Raw genomic sequence first — 18,043 nt, forward strand, 5'->3', positions numbered from 1 at the left:
TTGAAAAAAGATATTTGTTCACCGAAGAATATGTATATATATTTCCATGCTCTTGCGGGATTTCTCGATATGCCCATAAAATTTGGGTAAATTTAATGTTTTTTCCAGTTACAGATCCTAGACTTTGTTGAGATAAACACAAGAATTGATAGATTCCGTAACTAATAATAGTTTAATGTGCATGTGATAGCAACAGGTCCTTCGACACCTTGCCAAAGTCTTGTAAAAATATTACTCCATATTTCTATCAGATTTCTCAAAGCTCGTAAGGATATATATTGGTCTGGATATTGAGACCGTCACACGTCTTTTGTCTTCAGCGAATGCTGGGGGGGCTCTCCTTATGGGGGGGCTTTCCTTAAATCAATGTTGACCAATAAAGAGTCATTTTGAGTTACGGTAAATTTGTGAGTTGCACAGAATTAGTGAGTGACGGTAAGTTTTTGAGTTACGGTAAATTTTTTGAGTTACGGTAAATTTTTGAGTTATGGTGAATTTTGGAGTTACGGTAAAGTTTTGAGTTACGGTAAATTTGTAAGTTACAGTAAATTTTGGAAGTTACAGTAAATTTTGGAGTTAAGGTAAATTTTTGAGTCAGCAAATTTCTGTTACACTAAATTTGTGAGTTACAGAAAATTTGTGTTACAGTAAATTTATGAGTTACAGTAAATTTGTAATATATAGTGAGTTACAGTGTAATGAAGACGTTTAAATAACCTTAAACACGACGCTGCGACCACTTAGTAAGGGTCGTACTGTCGTGCTCAAGGGTCGTACCGTTGTGTTCAAGGGTCATACGACCGTGTTCAAGGTTCGTACCGTCGTGTTCAAGGGTCGTACCGTCGTGTTCAAGGTTCGTACCGTCATGTTCAAGGTTCGTACCGTCGTGTTCAAGGGTCGTACCGTTGTGCTCAAGGGTCATACAACCGTGTTCAAGGGTCGTACCGTCGTGTTCAAGGGTCTTGCCGTCGTGCTCAAGGGTCATACGACCGTGTTCAAGCGTCGTACCGTCGTGTTCAGGGGTCTTACCGTCGTGCTCAAGGGTCATACAACCGTGTTCAAGGGTCGCACCGTCGTGTTCAAGGGTCTTACCGTCGTGCTCAAGGGTCATACGACCGTGTTCAAGGGTCGTACCGTCGTGTTCAAGGGTCTTACCGTCGTGTTCAAGTGTCTCATAATCGTTCTCACTAGCGTTAAACCTTCGTTCAGTCGCCTTTTGACAGTACGAATTAAAATCCTGTGTATAAAATGTCGAGGGTTTACGTTGTTACAGATGATTACAGACGCTGTACTCCTGCTGTACCTTCTGATCGTAGAGGAAGTTCATGATTTTAATGTTTTCATTTTAACCTCGCCCTTCGAAGATACACGATAATGAAATGTAATGGCGGATGGGAAGAGAGGGGGAGGGAGGGAGGGGTAGAGATCTTTCATCTCTCATGACTTCGAAAGATCAGGCCAAAGGATGAGAGAGAGAGAGAGAGAGAGAGAGAGAGAGAGAGAGAGAGAGAGAGAGAGAGAGAGTCTTGGACGCACACACTGAAGTAAGAGAATCGCTCTTAAACGTAAAGGAAAACAGGTCAGTTTTCAAGATAACCTCTTTTACTTCGAATGATTTTTTTTACTACCAAGCGGAGGAGTATGGCCTGCCCTACATCCCTAGAGAACATAACACGTATGGCCTGCCCTACATCCCCAGACTGTTACACGCCCCCATAACTCAACGGAACAAGCGAGTGGCAAGTACAGTAGTTACCCTAACTTGTTAACACAGCCACGAGCAATACGGGGGTCTCTCCCAAGCCTCAGCCCATGTCGAACCCTCTCCCTCTCTCTCCCCCAACAACTTGGTTCCTCTAAAAGGGTCCCTCCTCCTCCTCCTCCTCCTCCTCCTCCTCCTCCTCTTCCTCCTCCTCCTCCTCCTCCTCTCGTAGGACCTTCCGCCTTGTCTCGGTGTGTTTGCCTAATCCAGCAGTTCCCAGAGATGGGTCGGTGTGTCTGTCTTGACCTCGGCCGTATACAGCATAGGGACAGGTTATGTGCGTCGCCCCCGGGGGGGCACGGAGATCCAGCAGAAGGACGCAACAGCAGGATTGAATGAGGAAGGAATAGAATAATCGCGGTAAACCAAGAGTGGGAGTGAGATAACGAAGGTGGAAGAGGAGGAGGAGGGAAGAGAAGGGAAGGAGGGATGGGGTATAAAGAGAGGTGAGAAATGATGGTAGTAAGATGAAATAGAGGAAAGAGGTATAAGGATGGGGTAAGGAGAATAAGGATGAAAGGACGAAGAAAGAGAGGCATTGAGAGGAAGGAAGAAGAACGGGGAGGAGATGGAAGACGAAGAAGTAGAATAGAATGAAGAGGATGAAATCAAAAATGGGAAAGAGGAGGAGGAGGAATAAGACTAAACTCAGAACATCGGGAGGGAATATTGAGCAGGCTGAGAAGGGGAGGGTAGCGGGAGGAGGAGGAGGAGGAGGAGGAGGAGGAGTAGGGACGGTAGGAGGAAGGGAAGATCAGGAGGAGCAGGAGGGGAAGAGCAGGATTAGGAGGAAGATCAAGAGCAGTAGGATGAGGAGGAAGATTTGGAGGAACAGTGTGAGGAGGAAGAGGAGGAGGAGGAGACCAGGAGAATCAGGGTGAGGAGGAAGAGGAGGAGCAATAGGAGGAAGAAGAGGAGGAGGAGACCAGGAGAATCAGGGTGAGGAGGAAGAAGAGGAGGATGAGGAGACCAGGAGAATCAGGGTGAGGAGGAAGAAGAGGAGGATGAGGAGACCAGGAGAATCAGGGTGAGGAGGAAGAAGAGGAGGATGAGGAGACCAGGAGAATCAGGGTGAGGAGGAAGAGGAGGAGCAGTAGGAGGAAGAGGAGGAGGAAGGAGGAAGATGAGGAGGATAAGCATCAAAGTCAGTTATCGCTCCCTCCTGGGGTGGTTTGGTATAGCCCCCACGTCAAAAACCTATTCCTCATCCAGGAGCTTAATGGAAGATCAACCAGGCCCACCGCCAGACATACGAAGGCTGGGGGCGGCCCAAAACAGGGACAACCCCTCCACCGTCGCTATTGGCGACCCTCGCGTTGTTTGGTCACGTAAGACTAAGCCTTCTCTATGTGGGGCTTAGGACTTGTTGTCACGGGTGGTCCATCTGAGGTTTAAAATGAGAACGTGCCGGGAGCAACGCCGACCGCCTTTGCGCCGAAGGGAAATAAGCTTCTTACAGTAATGGAAAGGCACAGACCAGCCTGACCCAGGTTACCGTGAACGGCCCTCCCGTAGCCCAGTGACATAACGCCACAGTTTACGTCATAGATGGGGTTTTCACACTCTGTGGACAGGAAGAAGGCTTTTAAAGGCCATTATGGTCTGGCTAACTCGACAGTTGGCCACCTGAAGGGATGCAGAAGTAGCCATCATGTTCCAGACGGAAGATTTTTCGTTGAAGGCGTCTGGATTTCGTGAAGATGTTCGTAGAAGGCGTCTGGAGTTCGTGAAGATGTTCGTAGAAGGCGTCTGGATTTCGTGAAGATGTTCGTAGAAGGCGTCTGGATTTCGTGAAGATTTTTCGTAGGCGTCTGGAGTTCGTGAAGATGTTCGTAGAAGGCGTCTGGATTTCGTGAAGATGTTCAATAAAGGCGTCTGGATTTCGTGAAGATGTTCATTGAAGGCGTCTGGAGTTCATGAAGATGTTCGTTGAAGGCGTCTCGATTTCGTGAAGATGTTCGTTGAAGGCGTCTGGATTTCGTGAAGATGTTCGTAGAAGGCGTCTGGATTTCGTGAAGATGTTCGTTGAAGGCGTCTGGATTTCGTGAAGATGTTCGTTGAAGGCGTCTCGATTTCGTGAAGATGTTCGTAGAAGGCGTCTCGATTTCGTGAAGATGTTCGTAGAAGGCGTCTCGATTTCGTGAAGATGTTCGTTGAAGGCGTCTCGATTTCGTGAAGATGTTCGTAGAAGGCGTCTGGATTTCGTGAAGATGTTCGTTGAAGGCGTCTGGATTTCGTGAAGATGTTCGTTGAAGGCGTCTCGATTTCGTGAAGATGTTCGTAGAAGGCGTCTCGATTTCGTGAAGATGTTCGTAGAAGGCGTCTGGATTTCGTGAAGATGTTCGTAGAAGGCGTCTCGATTTCGTGAAGATGTTCGTAGAAGGCGTCTCGATTTCGTGAAGATGTTCATTGAAGGCGTCTGGATTCGTCTGCTGAAAGGTGGGAGTGTAGACAGAGTGTAGGAGGAGGTAGGTTCATGGGTATATAATATTGTTATTTGTGGCAAGTGTCAGTCATCCATTTGGAAAGATATATATATATGAAATACCTTCAGCAAGACAAAACGACCATTGAGCAAGACGGTCGGACTGTTATGTATGTCATCTGAGCTTCTAATCCTGTACGAAAGGCCATAACGTCGTGCTCAAGGGTCGTAACGTCGTTTTCAAGGGTCATACCGTCGTGCTCAGGGGGTCGTATTGTCGTGCTAACGGGTCGTGTGAACCATCCTCCAGGGCGTCGTTTCAGATGAAGTGTTTAATTGATAGTTCCGCATGTAACTTTATCCTCTGCAGACGGTAAACACAAGGATGAATAACGTGCCATACATTCATTCATGCATTTATTTTATCAGTGAATTGTAAAAAAAAAAAGGAGATTCGAAGGAAACATACTCTAATGTTGACCCCTTGACCTCAGGGATACAAAATACGACCCTCCTGTTAACAGTGTGTCCGTTTGTGCAACGGTAAGAAAGAATTGGACGATTGAATACCTGATCGAACACTCTGTATACACTGCCACAATAGTTGACTCGTATTTTTGTGCTTCTGTTCGGGGTATTAATGCCAGGGGTGAGGTGTGTGGAGTGAGGGAGAGTCCCTCATGAAATACATAAGTGATAAAACTTCAAAGGAATGGCTTCTTGGTGCCTGACACTTAAAGATAATGACATATTCGTGAATGAATATGTACCTACTCTCGTTAGTAGATGGTTGAGTAAATGGAATGGAACGTAGAGGTAGAATTTAGTCTTTAGACCCAAAAGTTACTCATCATTAAGTAATGAGTTATGGACACAGGGCTCCATTAAGCGAAGAGTGGATGTATAATGTACCTTGAAAGGTTAAAACATGTAGACAGACAGATGATGTATGGTTGAACCCAGACAAACAATAGACTGATGGAGCAAACAATAGACTGATGGGGCAAACAACAGACAGAAGGTGTGGATAAGCACAGGAGCTAATGATAAGGAAATTATCAATTAAAATGGCAGATGAACAGCGGAGATAATTGATGTAGTCAAATTGTACACAATTAATGGAGGAATTCCCTTCCCCAGTCATCTGTTGAATGCGCCAGCTGTTCTGTATGGAACAGTTGATTAATTAATGCAGCATAATGAATTTGTGTGAATATTCTTCACAGATGGAAAGTTCAATTACATAAATGATTCATCAAATAGAATGATAATATCATCACCGTTGTAATTAAAACAGAGTCATTTCGTTGTAGCATTTTGTAACTGTACTTAATCACGTTGGAAATGAAGTCTCTCTTTTTTTGTAGGAGTTGGAAAACATTTATAGGTATTATTATTAGTACTAGAAACTTATTCTGATATGTTTTATGATTGATTAAGATTTGATATCTTTTAACTGGTTTTCTCTATGTACATTTCACTTGTATGAATCTCTACTCGATCTTTTTTAATACATAAACATCATTTAAGAGCAGTGGAAGGCCAAAAAGGTAGGCAGCTACAAGTACAAAGCCAATATTCACAACTATAAAAGAAGGTTATCCCAGTGGACTCCAGGCAAAGCGGCCACAGCAACTCATGCGTCTAGCTAAGTAATCCCTCGATGCAGAAATTTCCATTTTCTGTGAGGCCGCGGCTCTACCACAGAATACGGGAAGAATCTTTTTCACGAGGGGAAACATTTTTAAATCTTTTTGTACCATGGTTTACTCCGCTTCTTACGAAGATACGAAGACCATATATTTACTGAGAGCACATTTCAGTTTACAGTTGTCTCTAACACTTAAAGAAAGTGTTTTCTATCAGAGGTCATGACGATATTGCCGGCGTTAATGACCATACAATCGTTAGGCTTTACCAGATAACCAACCAAACTACGCTAATAAATGAATTAAAGTTTCAAGTTATTTTTACTGGAGTGTTCTTGCCGCTGGTGTAACTTTCTCTTCGTTGTTATTGTTACTGTTCTTGTTATACGGATACGTAAATAATAATTTCTATTCCTCTAGAGGAAATATACATCAATAGTCTTTGTTGATATAGATATTTCCATTTTCTGTTAGGGACTCGACTGCAGAAAACGGGAAGAATTCTTGACTTTTATAACCTTCTAGATTTTTATTGTAGTATAACTTACACCACTTGTTATGCAGGGATCCTACGTTTTCTTCGTATTTCTGATCTTTGGATGTCACAGTATGTCGATGAATAATGCCACTGTAGTCATAGAAAACGAGAACAGGCGCGTATAAGGTCGTATACCATCTCTGTATTTGATATATATATATATATATATATATATATATACTTCAGAACTGTACTGTTATCATTTCCCACTACCGCTTGGGGGCGCTGGAGGTACATTTCTGGTCGAAAATGTTACAGGGAAGGTTTAAGATTTCCTTGTTCATGCTTCTTTGGGAAAAGTTAGACGGGTTGCCACAATGTAAAATGCTCCCTGGCAATTTGGTATGCAAATTTCATATCCTGGCCAGTCCCTGGGGATCTGTTGTTGGACGCAGCTCGCATACCCTCGTCCACTTTGAGCGTTTACTTAAAACCGGGATGTGCGAGTTGACTTTTAAATCCTTTTTTTTTTTTCACATTTTCGTGAGGAATTATGACCGAGTGTTGTTGTATATATATTGGCATTATTGCGTTGGGAAATGTAAGTATATTTATATGATTTCGTGGTTGTAGGAAATATTATAGGACGATAATATAGGTGGATTTATCTTTCCTGAAGCCAAAATTATGTGTGGTTCCACTTGGCTCAGTGTGTCCACAGCCTCGGTGGTCCAGCATTATGTGTTGACGAACATCTTACACCAACTGTATATATATATATATATATATATATATATATATATATATATATATATATATATATATATATATATACACACACACACACACACACACACACACTCTTACTGACACTCATAGTTCCCTCAAAAAAATAAATCTAGATTAGATATATCCCCCATTTTCAACCCACATATCCACAAATCTACAACCTCTCCTGCTCTTCCATCAATCTTACAGAATATTTACAAAAGAGGAAAAAAAGAAAAGGTATATATTTGTGTCTCGTTTTGATCTATATATTTCCTTACACCGTTTTCTATATCCTGCTTGAAGTTTACAACTTAGAATCGTTTTCTTTGGGTCAAAATTTCTTTTGCTTGTCATGTCCTTGTGTATGATGGCCTCGACCTTTGGCTTGGCCTTCGTACCATCGGGTGCTCAACTGGTCGTACAGTCGTTACGAGAGTGTGGTCGTACCGCTTTGTTCAAGGGGTCTTACCGTCGCTTTTTAAGGGGTCGTAGCGTCGTAGGGTTAAGGGTCGTACCGTTGTTTGTTCAAGGGTCGTACCGTCACTTTTTAAGGGGTCGTAGCGTCGTAGGGTTAAGGGTCGTACCGTTGTTTGTTCAAGGGTCCTACCGTCACTTTTTAAGGGGTCGTAACGTCGTAGGGTTAAGGGTCGTACCGTTTTTCGTTTAAGGGGTCGTACCGTGATTTCCTCAGTGGGTCGTACCTTAGTGTGTGCAGTAGTCGTACCGTCGTTTTTCACGGGTCGTACCACCGCCGCTGCTCTGGGGTATCGTAGCTTCATTTCTCAAGGGGTCGTACTCTCGTCCCCAAGGAATGAAACGACCCCAGAGAGTTGAACACGACCTATGCCACAATATGTTGAACAGCTTATATTTGAAAGTTTTCATTCGTTAGATGTTTAAATGAACTGATTTTTCATTCTTAAGGTCTACTACTTCATTAAAGAGTTTTATATATAGCCTTTTACAAAGTCAAACTCTTAATGCTTTTCTTCAATAGGAGTTTATTATTTATTGAATATTTTGGTTTGTTTTGTATATACGAAATAACAAATATTCATTATTATTGTTATTATTATTATTATTATTATTATTATTATTATTATTATTATTATTATCATTATTATTATCATTATTATTATTATTATCATTATTATTATTATTATTATTATTATTATTATTATTATTATTATCATTATTATTATCATTATTATTATTATTATCATTATTATTATTATTATTATTATTATTATTATTATCATTATTCATGATGAGAATGATAACATAGATGGACATCATTATTAGCATTATATATAATTATTCTTTTGGTTCATGTCATAATTCATTTGCTAACAATGCTATTGGAAGTAGCAAAAGCTTTGATCGCTAACCTACATTAAGATCTTCATTAACCAGATGTGCATAATTAACTAGAGTGGCGTCATTAACTTCAGACTTGATGGAGACATGTTAGCCAAGAATCTTGAGAAAAAGATTACATTAATATGGCTGTGTTGGAGATGGGGGAAGGGGGGGTGGGGGGTTTAGACACCATCCAACCCTGTCGTCACCATCTTCACCACCATTATCACCATCTCCACCAACAACACCGCTACCATTGCCGGAGCCACACACCATCACCGACTACCCATCATTCCCCACCACTACATCTCTCCACCACCAACACTACACCTCCTCCTCCATACCCATCATTCCCCACCACTACATCTCTCCACCACCAACACTACACCTCCTCCTCCATACCCATCATTCCCCACCACTACATCTCTCCACCACCAACACTACACCTCCTCCTCCATACCCATCATTCCCCACCACTACATCTCTCCACCACCAACACTACACCTCCTCCACCATACCCATCATTCCCCACCACTACATCTCTCCACCACCAACACTACACCTCCTCCTCCATACCCATCATTCCCCACCACTACATCTCTCCACCACCAACACTACACCTCCTCCTCCATACCCATCATTCCCCACCACTACATCTCTCCACCACCAACACTACACCTCCTCCACCACCAACACTACACCTCCTCCACCACACGATACTGAAGGAAGTTAACCCTAGCCAGGCGGACCACAGAGAGAGACTCTCTGCTATTCACTGGGGTTCAATTGGAACCACAAATTTCCCTAAGGATCATAATGGCGCGTTCGGACAGTCCTCTTGCTGTGCCTGTGGACCAGACCGGACCACACCACTTCAGACCGGACCGTGGAATGGACCTAACCTCTCTTAATTTCAGTAAGATCTAAATCGCAACTTCTCTCTCTCTCTCTCTCTCTCTCTCTCTCTCTCTCTCTCTCTCTCTCTCTCTCTCTCTCTCTCTCTCTCTCTCTCACTATCGTCCTCTTAATCTTCGCTTCCACTTCGACGTATCCTTTTACGCCACACTCCCCGCTCCCGTCAGGTCCCCCCCCCCTGCCCCCCACTACCGTCGTCTGTCGCAATATCCGCCACTTTTAAGTCATCTTGCGACAGGTGTTCCCTTTACGTCTCCTAAGCTCCAAAGCCTTTCCAGAGCTCATGGATGGAAGTGTAAGATTAATCTCATTCTCTCACTTTTTTTCTTCTTCCTCCTCCTCCTCCTCCTCCTCTCCACCCGCTGAATACCCCGAACGAACTGGAAAATGAGAAGTTAGGTCAAACCTGTCTGCCAAAACTACTCAATTTGCATACGCATCTCTCAGCGGCTGGAGACAAGGTTCTTGGTGATACGCTCATCAGCTCCTGGAATGGTGGCGTTATGCAAAATCAGGCTCTGCCATCACTTTCCCCCCTCATACTTTCATTTTGGAGTCACTCATCAATGACTGTTGCTTCTTGCTTCTGCTGTCTGCCAGCCCACTGAACGGGTTTTATAGCTCTTTTCTTTATAGCCATAACTGGAGAAGTCTACCAGTTACCTCAGGAGACGATTCCTGGAACGTACGTCTTCTGCGGTAGTGTGAGGTATGGATGCCTGGATGGAGGATTAGTGTCATGCAGTCTTAATGTCTAGTGCAGTTAACCTCTGAGTATATTGATCGTCTGGAAAGTTCATCACTTTCTTCCAGGATTGATGCGAAGTATGGTCATCAACTTGCCCTAATGATGATGTTTGATCTGGCTGGAACGGTCAATCTCTTCTGTGCAATGCAAGTCTAAGATATTCATCATCTTTCCTTTTCCAGTACTGATGCTTGGTGCAGTCCTTGAACCTGTTTGAATGATATTATCTGGAAAGGTCTTTGATTTCCATCCAGTTATGGTATGGATATGATCATCAAACTGTTCCAGTGACATTGTCGAAAACATTCATCTTTTTTACCTGGATTCTTGATATTTCATGTCCTCCTCAACGGTTCGTCAGGTTCTTCGTGAGTGACATTCACAAACATCTTCCAGTCTTAATCTCCCCAATACTTATAAACATATCTTGATAGTTTCACATGGAATATTCTTCATCATCTTTCTTTTTGGAAGTTTCTTGCGATCGCCAACTACTGGCAAAGGTATTCCCTGGATCGTTTAACAGCATCTTCCAGACTTCCTCTGTTGTGGATCTTGGAACGCTGTCGGCGTATGGATCTACCATTGCCTGGAATCCATCCACTTGTAATCTCTTCCTTCGGCTGGAGCTAATGCCTGGAAATCTAACTTTTCGAGTTTCATTTACGACATCCTGGATGAATGAAAATTAAACCTTTCTTGTGAACTTGTATTTGTTTTAATTGTGCTGTGCCACTGTGGTACAGAACATCCAGCAGATAACTTTTACGACTAGGAGACAGAACAAAGATGGTTATCCCACTATGTCGCATTTTCTGTGGATTTATCCATGATTTTAAGTCCAGAGGCTTAAAACATTTCTATTCTGCTCTAACTCCTTGATAAAGACATGTGACCCCTTGGCCACGATTGCATGAGCTTTGACCTGACACATGACATGACTTGACCTTTCATAACAATCTTTGTACATGCTCTGTATTCCTTTACAGTTTAGGAAATACCTCATATTTTACAGAAGCAGAGATACAGAGAAGAACAGAAATACAGCCATGTTCGTGTTGAAACGGTCTCTCAGATCATAAATGGAAAGGGAAAATGAAAAATCAAATAGTAATTTGCAGTTCGCGCTTGTCTTTTCTGTCGTTGCCAGCCAGACAGAGAATGACAGCAACCACCAAAAATTAATGCATAGATTATTCAGAGTTGACCCCATTCACGCTGTGTGTTGTTTACACGGTCAGTATAGCATTATTATGCACCTCCATTCCTAGTTGATTTTTAGGGGGGGGGGCTCTATGTACGTTCGTCCCGCCCTGCTCTGGTCTGTGTCTTGGGTATTGGGTTTGGTAGAAATCTGGAAGGGGACTGTGTTGTGAATTTGGCGGGATTTCGTGGAGAATGTGTTGTTGTATGTTCGTTATGATAATGTATACTGTGTGTGTGTGTGTTTGTGTGTATTTATGCAGAGATAGAGAGAGAGAGAGAGAGAGAGAGAGAGAGAGAGAATGTATACTGTGTGTGTGTGTGTTTGTGTATATTTATACAGAGAGAGAGAGAGAGAGAGAGAGAGAGAGAATAGGAAAGTCTGTGCTGAAACACGGAAAGATGCATTACATCTGTTAGCCTAACTCTCGTTTGTACAAGGAGTGTTGGACCCCACGAGCACAGACATTTTGTACTCACTGAAGTCACTGAAAATGCCTGAAACCTCGTGGTTTAATGTCATATTGCCTAACTTCACGTGTAGTGGTGGCCAACTGGACATAGAGGCTGAGTGTGTCAGATGAGAATGGTGTGTTTCCACGTTCGATACCCTCTGACTCTCTCCTCAGTTTTGAATGAGGACGATTGACGTCCAACCCACAGAGCAGTGGCGTTACCGGATTCCGCCTGCTTGTGGTAACGCCGCGAGTGGAAAGTACAGTCCCTCTCAAGAGCTTCTTATACTAAAGTAATGTCTTCCCTTACCCTGCCACTGATTGCAGCGCAGCCTCGAAGGTGCATGGACCTTTGGAGAAGGTGTCGTGGAGTTAAAGAAGGATAATAAGTAAGATGTTGGTCCTAAGGGACAAAGAATAGTTCTGTGCCGAACCAACTTCACTGTGTACCTGTGGAGCAGAACACGCAAAGATACAGACAGTTATCCCTTGAAAAGCTGAGAAAGAAAACCTGAGAAAGACAGTCAGTTGAGACCCCCCAAAACTTGATTGTATTGTTGAGGTTAGGTCGAAGCACGCGTCATATGACCTCAGTGAGATGGAAGGCCGTAGTTACAAAGAGAGAAGAGTTAGAGACATGTGAAGAGAGTCGAGTTTCCTGAATTTTAGACAAGAAGATTGGACACAGGAGGTGGTTCTTGTATCGTACGTTCCACGTTTCTAAGAACAGGAAGGAAATCATTCTCAAGGAGGAGGCTGGAGGATAGTTAGAATACGATTCTTAAATGGTATTTCGTCAGTAATTATTATCACCGTAGTCATTGAACTCTAAATATGCAATTAACACCGATATAGAACAACCTATTTAGGCCTCAGCAGTAATTACCAAGTTGAAATTAAGTCCCACAGATCACTCGGTATGTCATCAGACAGCCAATTATCGGCGTCACTAATTATGCAAATCACCAAGTAGCCCTATTTCCTATGGGATGACTGTGGTGGGCCCACGAGCCCAGCTTTGTTGGTTATGATTAAGGCAACTCGTAAAGTGTTGTGGTTACTAAGTGCAGCTAGGAGGAGCTAGGAGGAGCTAGGAATGTATTCAAATATAATCTTGGGTGTTTGAGGGCAATCAGCTGGGTTTGTTATGGCTGTTCACGTCGTGGAAAGCCAGCGTTCAAATTGGATTTTCCAACATTTACATCGCTAGTCAGGTTGATTTGGAGGGAGTTCACTGGTGACGGGAGGGAATGGGTGGGGAAAGGTGTTGGTGAGGGGGGGAGCTGTGGTGGAGGTGTGTGGGTGTGGCAGAGGATGTAGTGGGGGAGGGCCACTGGTTGGAGATGTTGGAGGTGTTGGTAGATAGTGATGATGATGGGGGACTGTGTAAATATGGAACGTGATGAACGTAAATAGAGTTACTGGGAGGTGGAGGCGAGAGATAGTGAGTGGGAGATAGTGATAAAGGAGTCTGGGATGAAGAGACGATAAGAGTGTATGGAGTTACTCGAATATGAGGAAATGATTGAGTTCTCGTTGAGTGCTCGAGCAGGCTACAATAGTCTACAGGACTTGCTGGTCACCTTTAGTTGTGTCTGAGGATGACTGTACCTTCAGGCATTAGTGTATTGACTCATGTACAGCACCAGGACAAGCGAGGAGGGAAGGAGAAGCCTCTATAGAAGCAGTTAAGAGCCTGGATTGACCCCAAGACTGATGGCATTGTGTTAAAAGGTCTTACGATGTAGTAACCTCTATCATAACACAGGGTTATAGTACCTTTTGAAAGACATTTCCGAAATGATCTTATATTAAGCTGATACCTAAAGAAATGATTGTATATTATAATACCCAGCCCTTTATGAATTGATGAACTTAAGTATTGATACATTTATATCTGTGATGGAATGCGTCAAACGTGACGCATTTGAAGATACTGCGTAGCTAATTTCCCCAGTAACTGCGTAATCCCGTATGACTCAGACCCTCGCGAAGCACTTTTATACTTGGGGGGGAAGAGAGTGGCATGTGCTTCAGTTGTGTTAATACGACTGAATTTTTTTACCTTAGATGGCTTTGTTCTTCGCCCATCACTGCATCGATCCTTCTTTGTGTTGCTGACTGTGAATACAGTGACGGATGATAAGGAGGCAGTGACGTCACTACGGTAATTACTGGCGTAATAGGAGACACTGTTGATGGCAGTGATAACAAGGTGGAGGGGAGATATATATGTGGTATATCCAAGCGCTGATACGACCCGGGTCACTAGTGGGTAACAACCTTTTTCCCCGTCGTTCGTACTTGTTTCCAGTAGTTTCCCTCGTGTGTAAGGTAGCGCCAGGAACAGGCGAAGAACAGCTGTATGTGCTCACGTCTTCCTTCAAGCTGTTAAGTACAATGTATCAAACCCACAGACCGTTTTCCACAGCCAAGTCCCACTGACCTTTCCATGATATACCCAAACCGTTTCATGTGTGTGAATGATAATAACAATAATGTTGATAATAATAATAATAATAATAATAATAATAATAATAATAATAATAATAACAATAATAATAATAATAATCTTCAAAACAGTAGGCCCGAAAACATGACATCAGAAGGAAAGAAATGTTTACTGTATATTGCACAACACAGGAACTCATGCAAGACTTCAATCCTTTTGATCACATGTGTATATATATATATATATATATATATATATATATATATATATATATATATATATATATATATATATATTTTTTTTTTTTTCAAACTATTCGCCATTTCCCGCATTAGCGAGGTAGCGTTAAGAACAGAGGACTGGGCCTTTGAGGGAATACCCTCACCTGGCCCAATTCTCTGTTCCTTCTTTTGGAAAATTGAAAAAAAAAAAAACCGAGAGGGGAGGATTTCCAGCCCCCCGCTCCCTCCCCTTTTAGTCGCCTTCTACGACACGCAGGGAATACGTGGGAAGTATTTTTAATCCCCTAACCCTATATATATATATATATATATATATATATATATATATATATATATGTGTGTGTGTGTGTGTGTGTGTGTGTGTAAGCGTAGTTGCCATTCGCTCGTGTATATGTCCGCATGCACACTTGATGGTAAGCTGGCTCAGGTGTGTGACACATTGTCTGTAATTTCAGTTACGTATTCGTGATTGCCTGATTGTGCTATAGGGGGAGGGACGTTCACACACGTGGGGCCCCATCTGAACTCCCTCTACTATCACACAACTTTGCCAGTCTATTTGTGCACATTACAGCTCATTAATGGGTCATGACAGATGAGCCAAATACAGGGATTACCTTTGACCTAAACCAGTTCATACAGCAGTTTTAGTTCGTAAATGACAGCCAATAAAGGTGAGTGGGTCACTTGATCAGGCCTGGGCGTGGAGTAAATGAAATAAACATCGGATTATCCGTAGAGTTTGTGGTAAGGTCAAACGTTCCCCAAATTACGCGTACCACTCGTTAGCTGTGGACGAGAAAGCCGTGTAGAAGGTATGTGGAGTTAGGTGGAGAAGTTCCATTCGTAAGCGATAAAGAAGTATAGATATATCATTATATTAAAGGCATGCCATAAATGTGAGCTTTGTTTGAGATCAGAGAATTGCTCTGTGTTGGACTGAAGCCTTCGATGGAAAAGAGGTTGATTAGGTGGCCAATAAGAAATTAATATGAACCATTGTGTGATGTTTCACCTGAGCTGATATATACTCACTGTGTGTGTGTGTGTGTGTGTGTGTGTGTGTGTATCTGTATGTTTTATGGTTTAATGTTTGCATGTTCTGGAGTTTTATCCATAGGAATATCGAAGTATCTTTGTGATAGCAGGTTCGCCAAAGAACTCTTCTTTGTCTCATTGTTAGTTGCTTGAAAGACGAGATGGGGACGTGTGTCTATAATTGCTGACAGGGATTAAGTAGTTCCATTGTTAACCCTGAAAGTACGGTATTTAGAGCGTCGTAATGACCATGTTTGTGATGACCGATTTGGACAGTATGAGGTGGAACTAGTACATAGAAAAATAGGAGTTTGATTGGAAAGGTCGTGGTACTCTTGTAGATGGGAGGTGCGTTTTTTTTTTTACAATCTACTTAGATAAGATGACAGATGCAGTGCAAATCAAAATTGTATTTATTGTAAAACGCAGATGATTGATCCATTTCATTTCAGAGACTTTGTAATCAATTAACATCTTTTCTTGACGTTTTGAAGCAGAGAAATTTATTATACCTTACCCATCACCCTAACTGTTTACCATTCTCCCCAACACCCCAAGTTCCCCCAAAAATAAATGATAAAGAATAAATCGAATATATATATCTAAAACATGTTCCTCCCACGACCTCACCCCACCCATTCAGGTCACGAGCCACGACAAAATGGAAATGGACAAGTCCAAATCTAAAGTCCTTCACCTCAGTCCTCACACACACACAAGGTCTTCTGGTATTCATCGCTCAGCGGTCCTTGATGTGCCGGGGGGGGGGGGGGGGGGGGGGGGGGGGGCGTCCTCAGGTGACAGACAGACAGACAGACAGACAGACTGGGAACGTCCTTAGAGAGAGAGAGAGAGAGAGAGACAGAGAGAGAGAGAGAGGAACTTAGTTTACTCTCTTGCTCTCTCATTCTCTCTCTTTCTCTCTCTCTAGCCAGGCAGTCCCCCCACCTCCCTTTCTCTTCCACCAATGAATCACTTCCCTCCGTTGTTTCCTGCGTCCTCCAGTTCAACATTACATTTTTCTTCTTTTTTTTTTTTTTTGATCATATCCTCATCTTGCCTTCTCCTTCCTCCCTCTCTCCTTCCTCCTCCCTCCATCCTCTTCATCAAACATCATATTTTATTTTATTCTTAAGAATATTTTTAGGTGTGGTTTTCTTCTCTTCTTCTTCTTCTTCTTCTTCTTCTTCTTCTTCTTCTTCTTCATCATCTTCCAAGTCTTCGTCTTTCTTTTCATCTTATATTTGCTTCGTAGTTGTATAGTTATCTTCATTTCTTCTTCCTAGAACAGTTATTCTCTCCCATTATCTTAGATTATCACTTTCTAGGTTTTTATGTCTTCATTCATTCTATGTCCTCTTTATACAGCTAGATATAATGACACTCAGCTGATTAATCATTTTTTTTTAGATTTTTTTGTAATCATTATCCAGGTCTGTATGTGACGAATGGTGCATGGGACTAATTAGAATGAAGGTCAAGTTATTTTTGATTCGTTATTATAACATGACGTTGACGGCCTTAATTACCTTGGCAGGTGATAGACTTGAAGCCTTAATGACCATCCAATCAACCAAGCAGGTGATGTGTATAGTGAGAGAGTGTATATAGTCTGTGTGTATTAGTCTGAGAATTATCATACACAGTTGAAGGTGATCTTGATTAATGGTTATAATTTGACTTTGGTAGCCATTAATGATCCTGGCATTCGAGATGCTTTAACAAAGCCACATAACCAACCAACCCTCATCTTCATTTTTTTTTTATTCGACCCCTAACTTAAGAAGATATTGCTCTCTTCGTACACTCCATACTTCTCCCCCATCTATCTCCTTTTCCCTCTCGTTACCTCGGCTTCCTTCTGTCTCCGTAACTCCTCAGATACGCACTTTCCCCCTCACTACTCCTCCTCACAGTTCCCCCTTCCTCCTCCCCCTCACACTGCCCAGTGCTCTTGCCTCATTTCCCCTCGTACGTTTTCTCCTCTTCGCCTCATTTTCTTCCATTTTACTATTTGTTCTCACCTCCGTTCTTTCTCTTTCTCTCCATCAACTTCGTACCCTCGACCCCCTTTCCTCAACAGCCCATGAATAATCTGTTGTTCAGCACATCAATGACCATTTCAAATGTCTTCAAATCAACTTATAAATGGAACTCCTTCTATCATTTTCTTTTTCTCCCCCCTCTCTTTCTCTCTCTAGATTGGGACATGGAGTGATACTCGAGGGTTCGAAACAGTCCCGGTGAAGTACACCCGCCTGGGTTCGACCTAGGATACCCGCAAACAAGACCTACATCGTCACGACCATACTGGTAAGTCAAAAATGAATTCTATTTTCCTGGATTCAAGACTTTGAATTATTTTGGTCTCTCTCTTCATTTCGGTCTCTTTCTTACTTAGTTTTACCATTTAGGTGAGTTAAACTGCTTGAAATAATGATCAATTATTATCCAGTATTTATCTAAGTCTTTTATACATCAATTGAATGATATCCGAAAGGGATATAACACTCTAAATATCAGTAACGAATTTACCTATGTTATCC

General features: G+C 42.4%; 1 protein-coding gene across 1 annotated transcript in view; it reads left to right on the top strand.

Annotated features, from left to right (window-relative positions):
- Positions 1 to 18,043, top strand: part of LOC139765856 (glutamate receptor 1-like) — a 1,264,866-nt gene that overhangs the window by 1,039,067 nt on the left and 207,756 nt on the right. Inside the window, 2 exon segments of the mRNA XM_071693701.1 lie at positions 17,699 to 17,757; positions 17,759 to 17,810. Coding sequence (XP_071549802.1) covers positions 17,699 to 17,757; positions 17,759 to 17,810 — 111 coding nt within the window.

This window comes from Panulirus ornatus, chromosome 56 (assembly GCF_036320965.1).
Source record: "Panulirus ornatus isolate Po-2019 chromosome 56, ASM3632096v1, whole genome shotgun sequence".
Classification (NCBI taxonomy): Eukaryota; Metazoa; Arthropoda; class Malacostraca; order Decapoda; family Palinuridae; genus Panulirus; species Panulirus ornatus.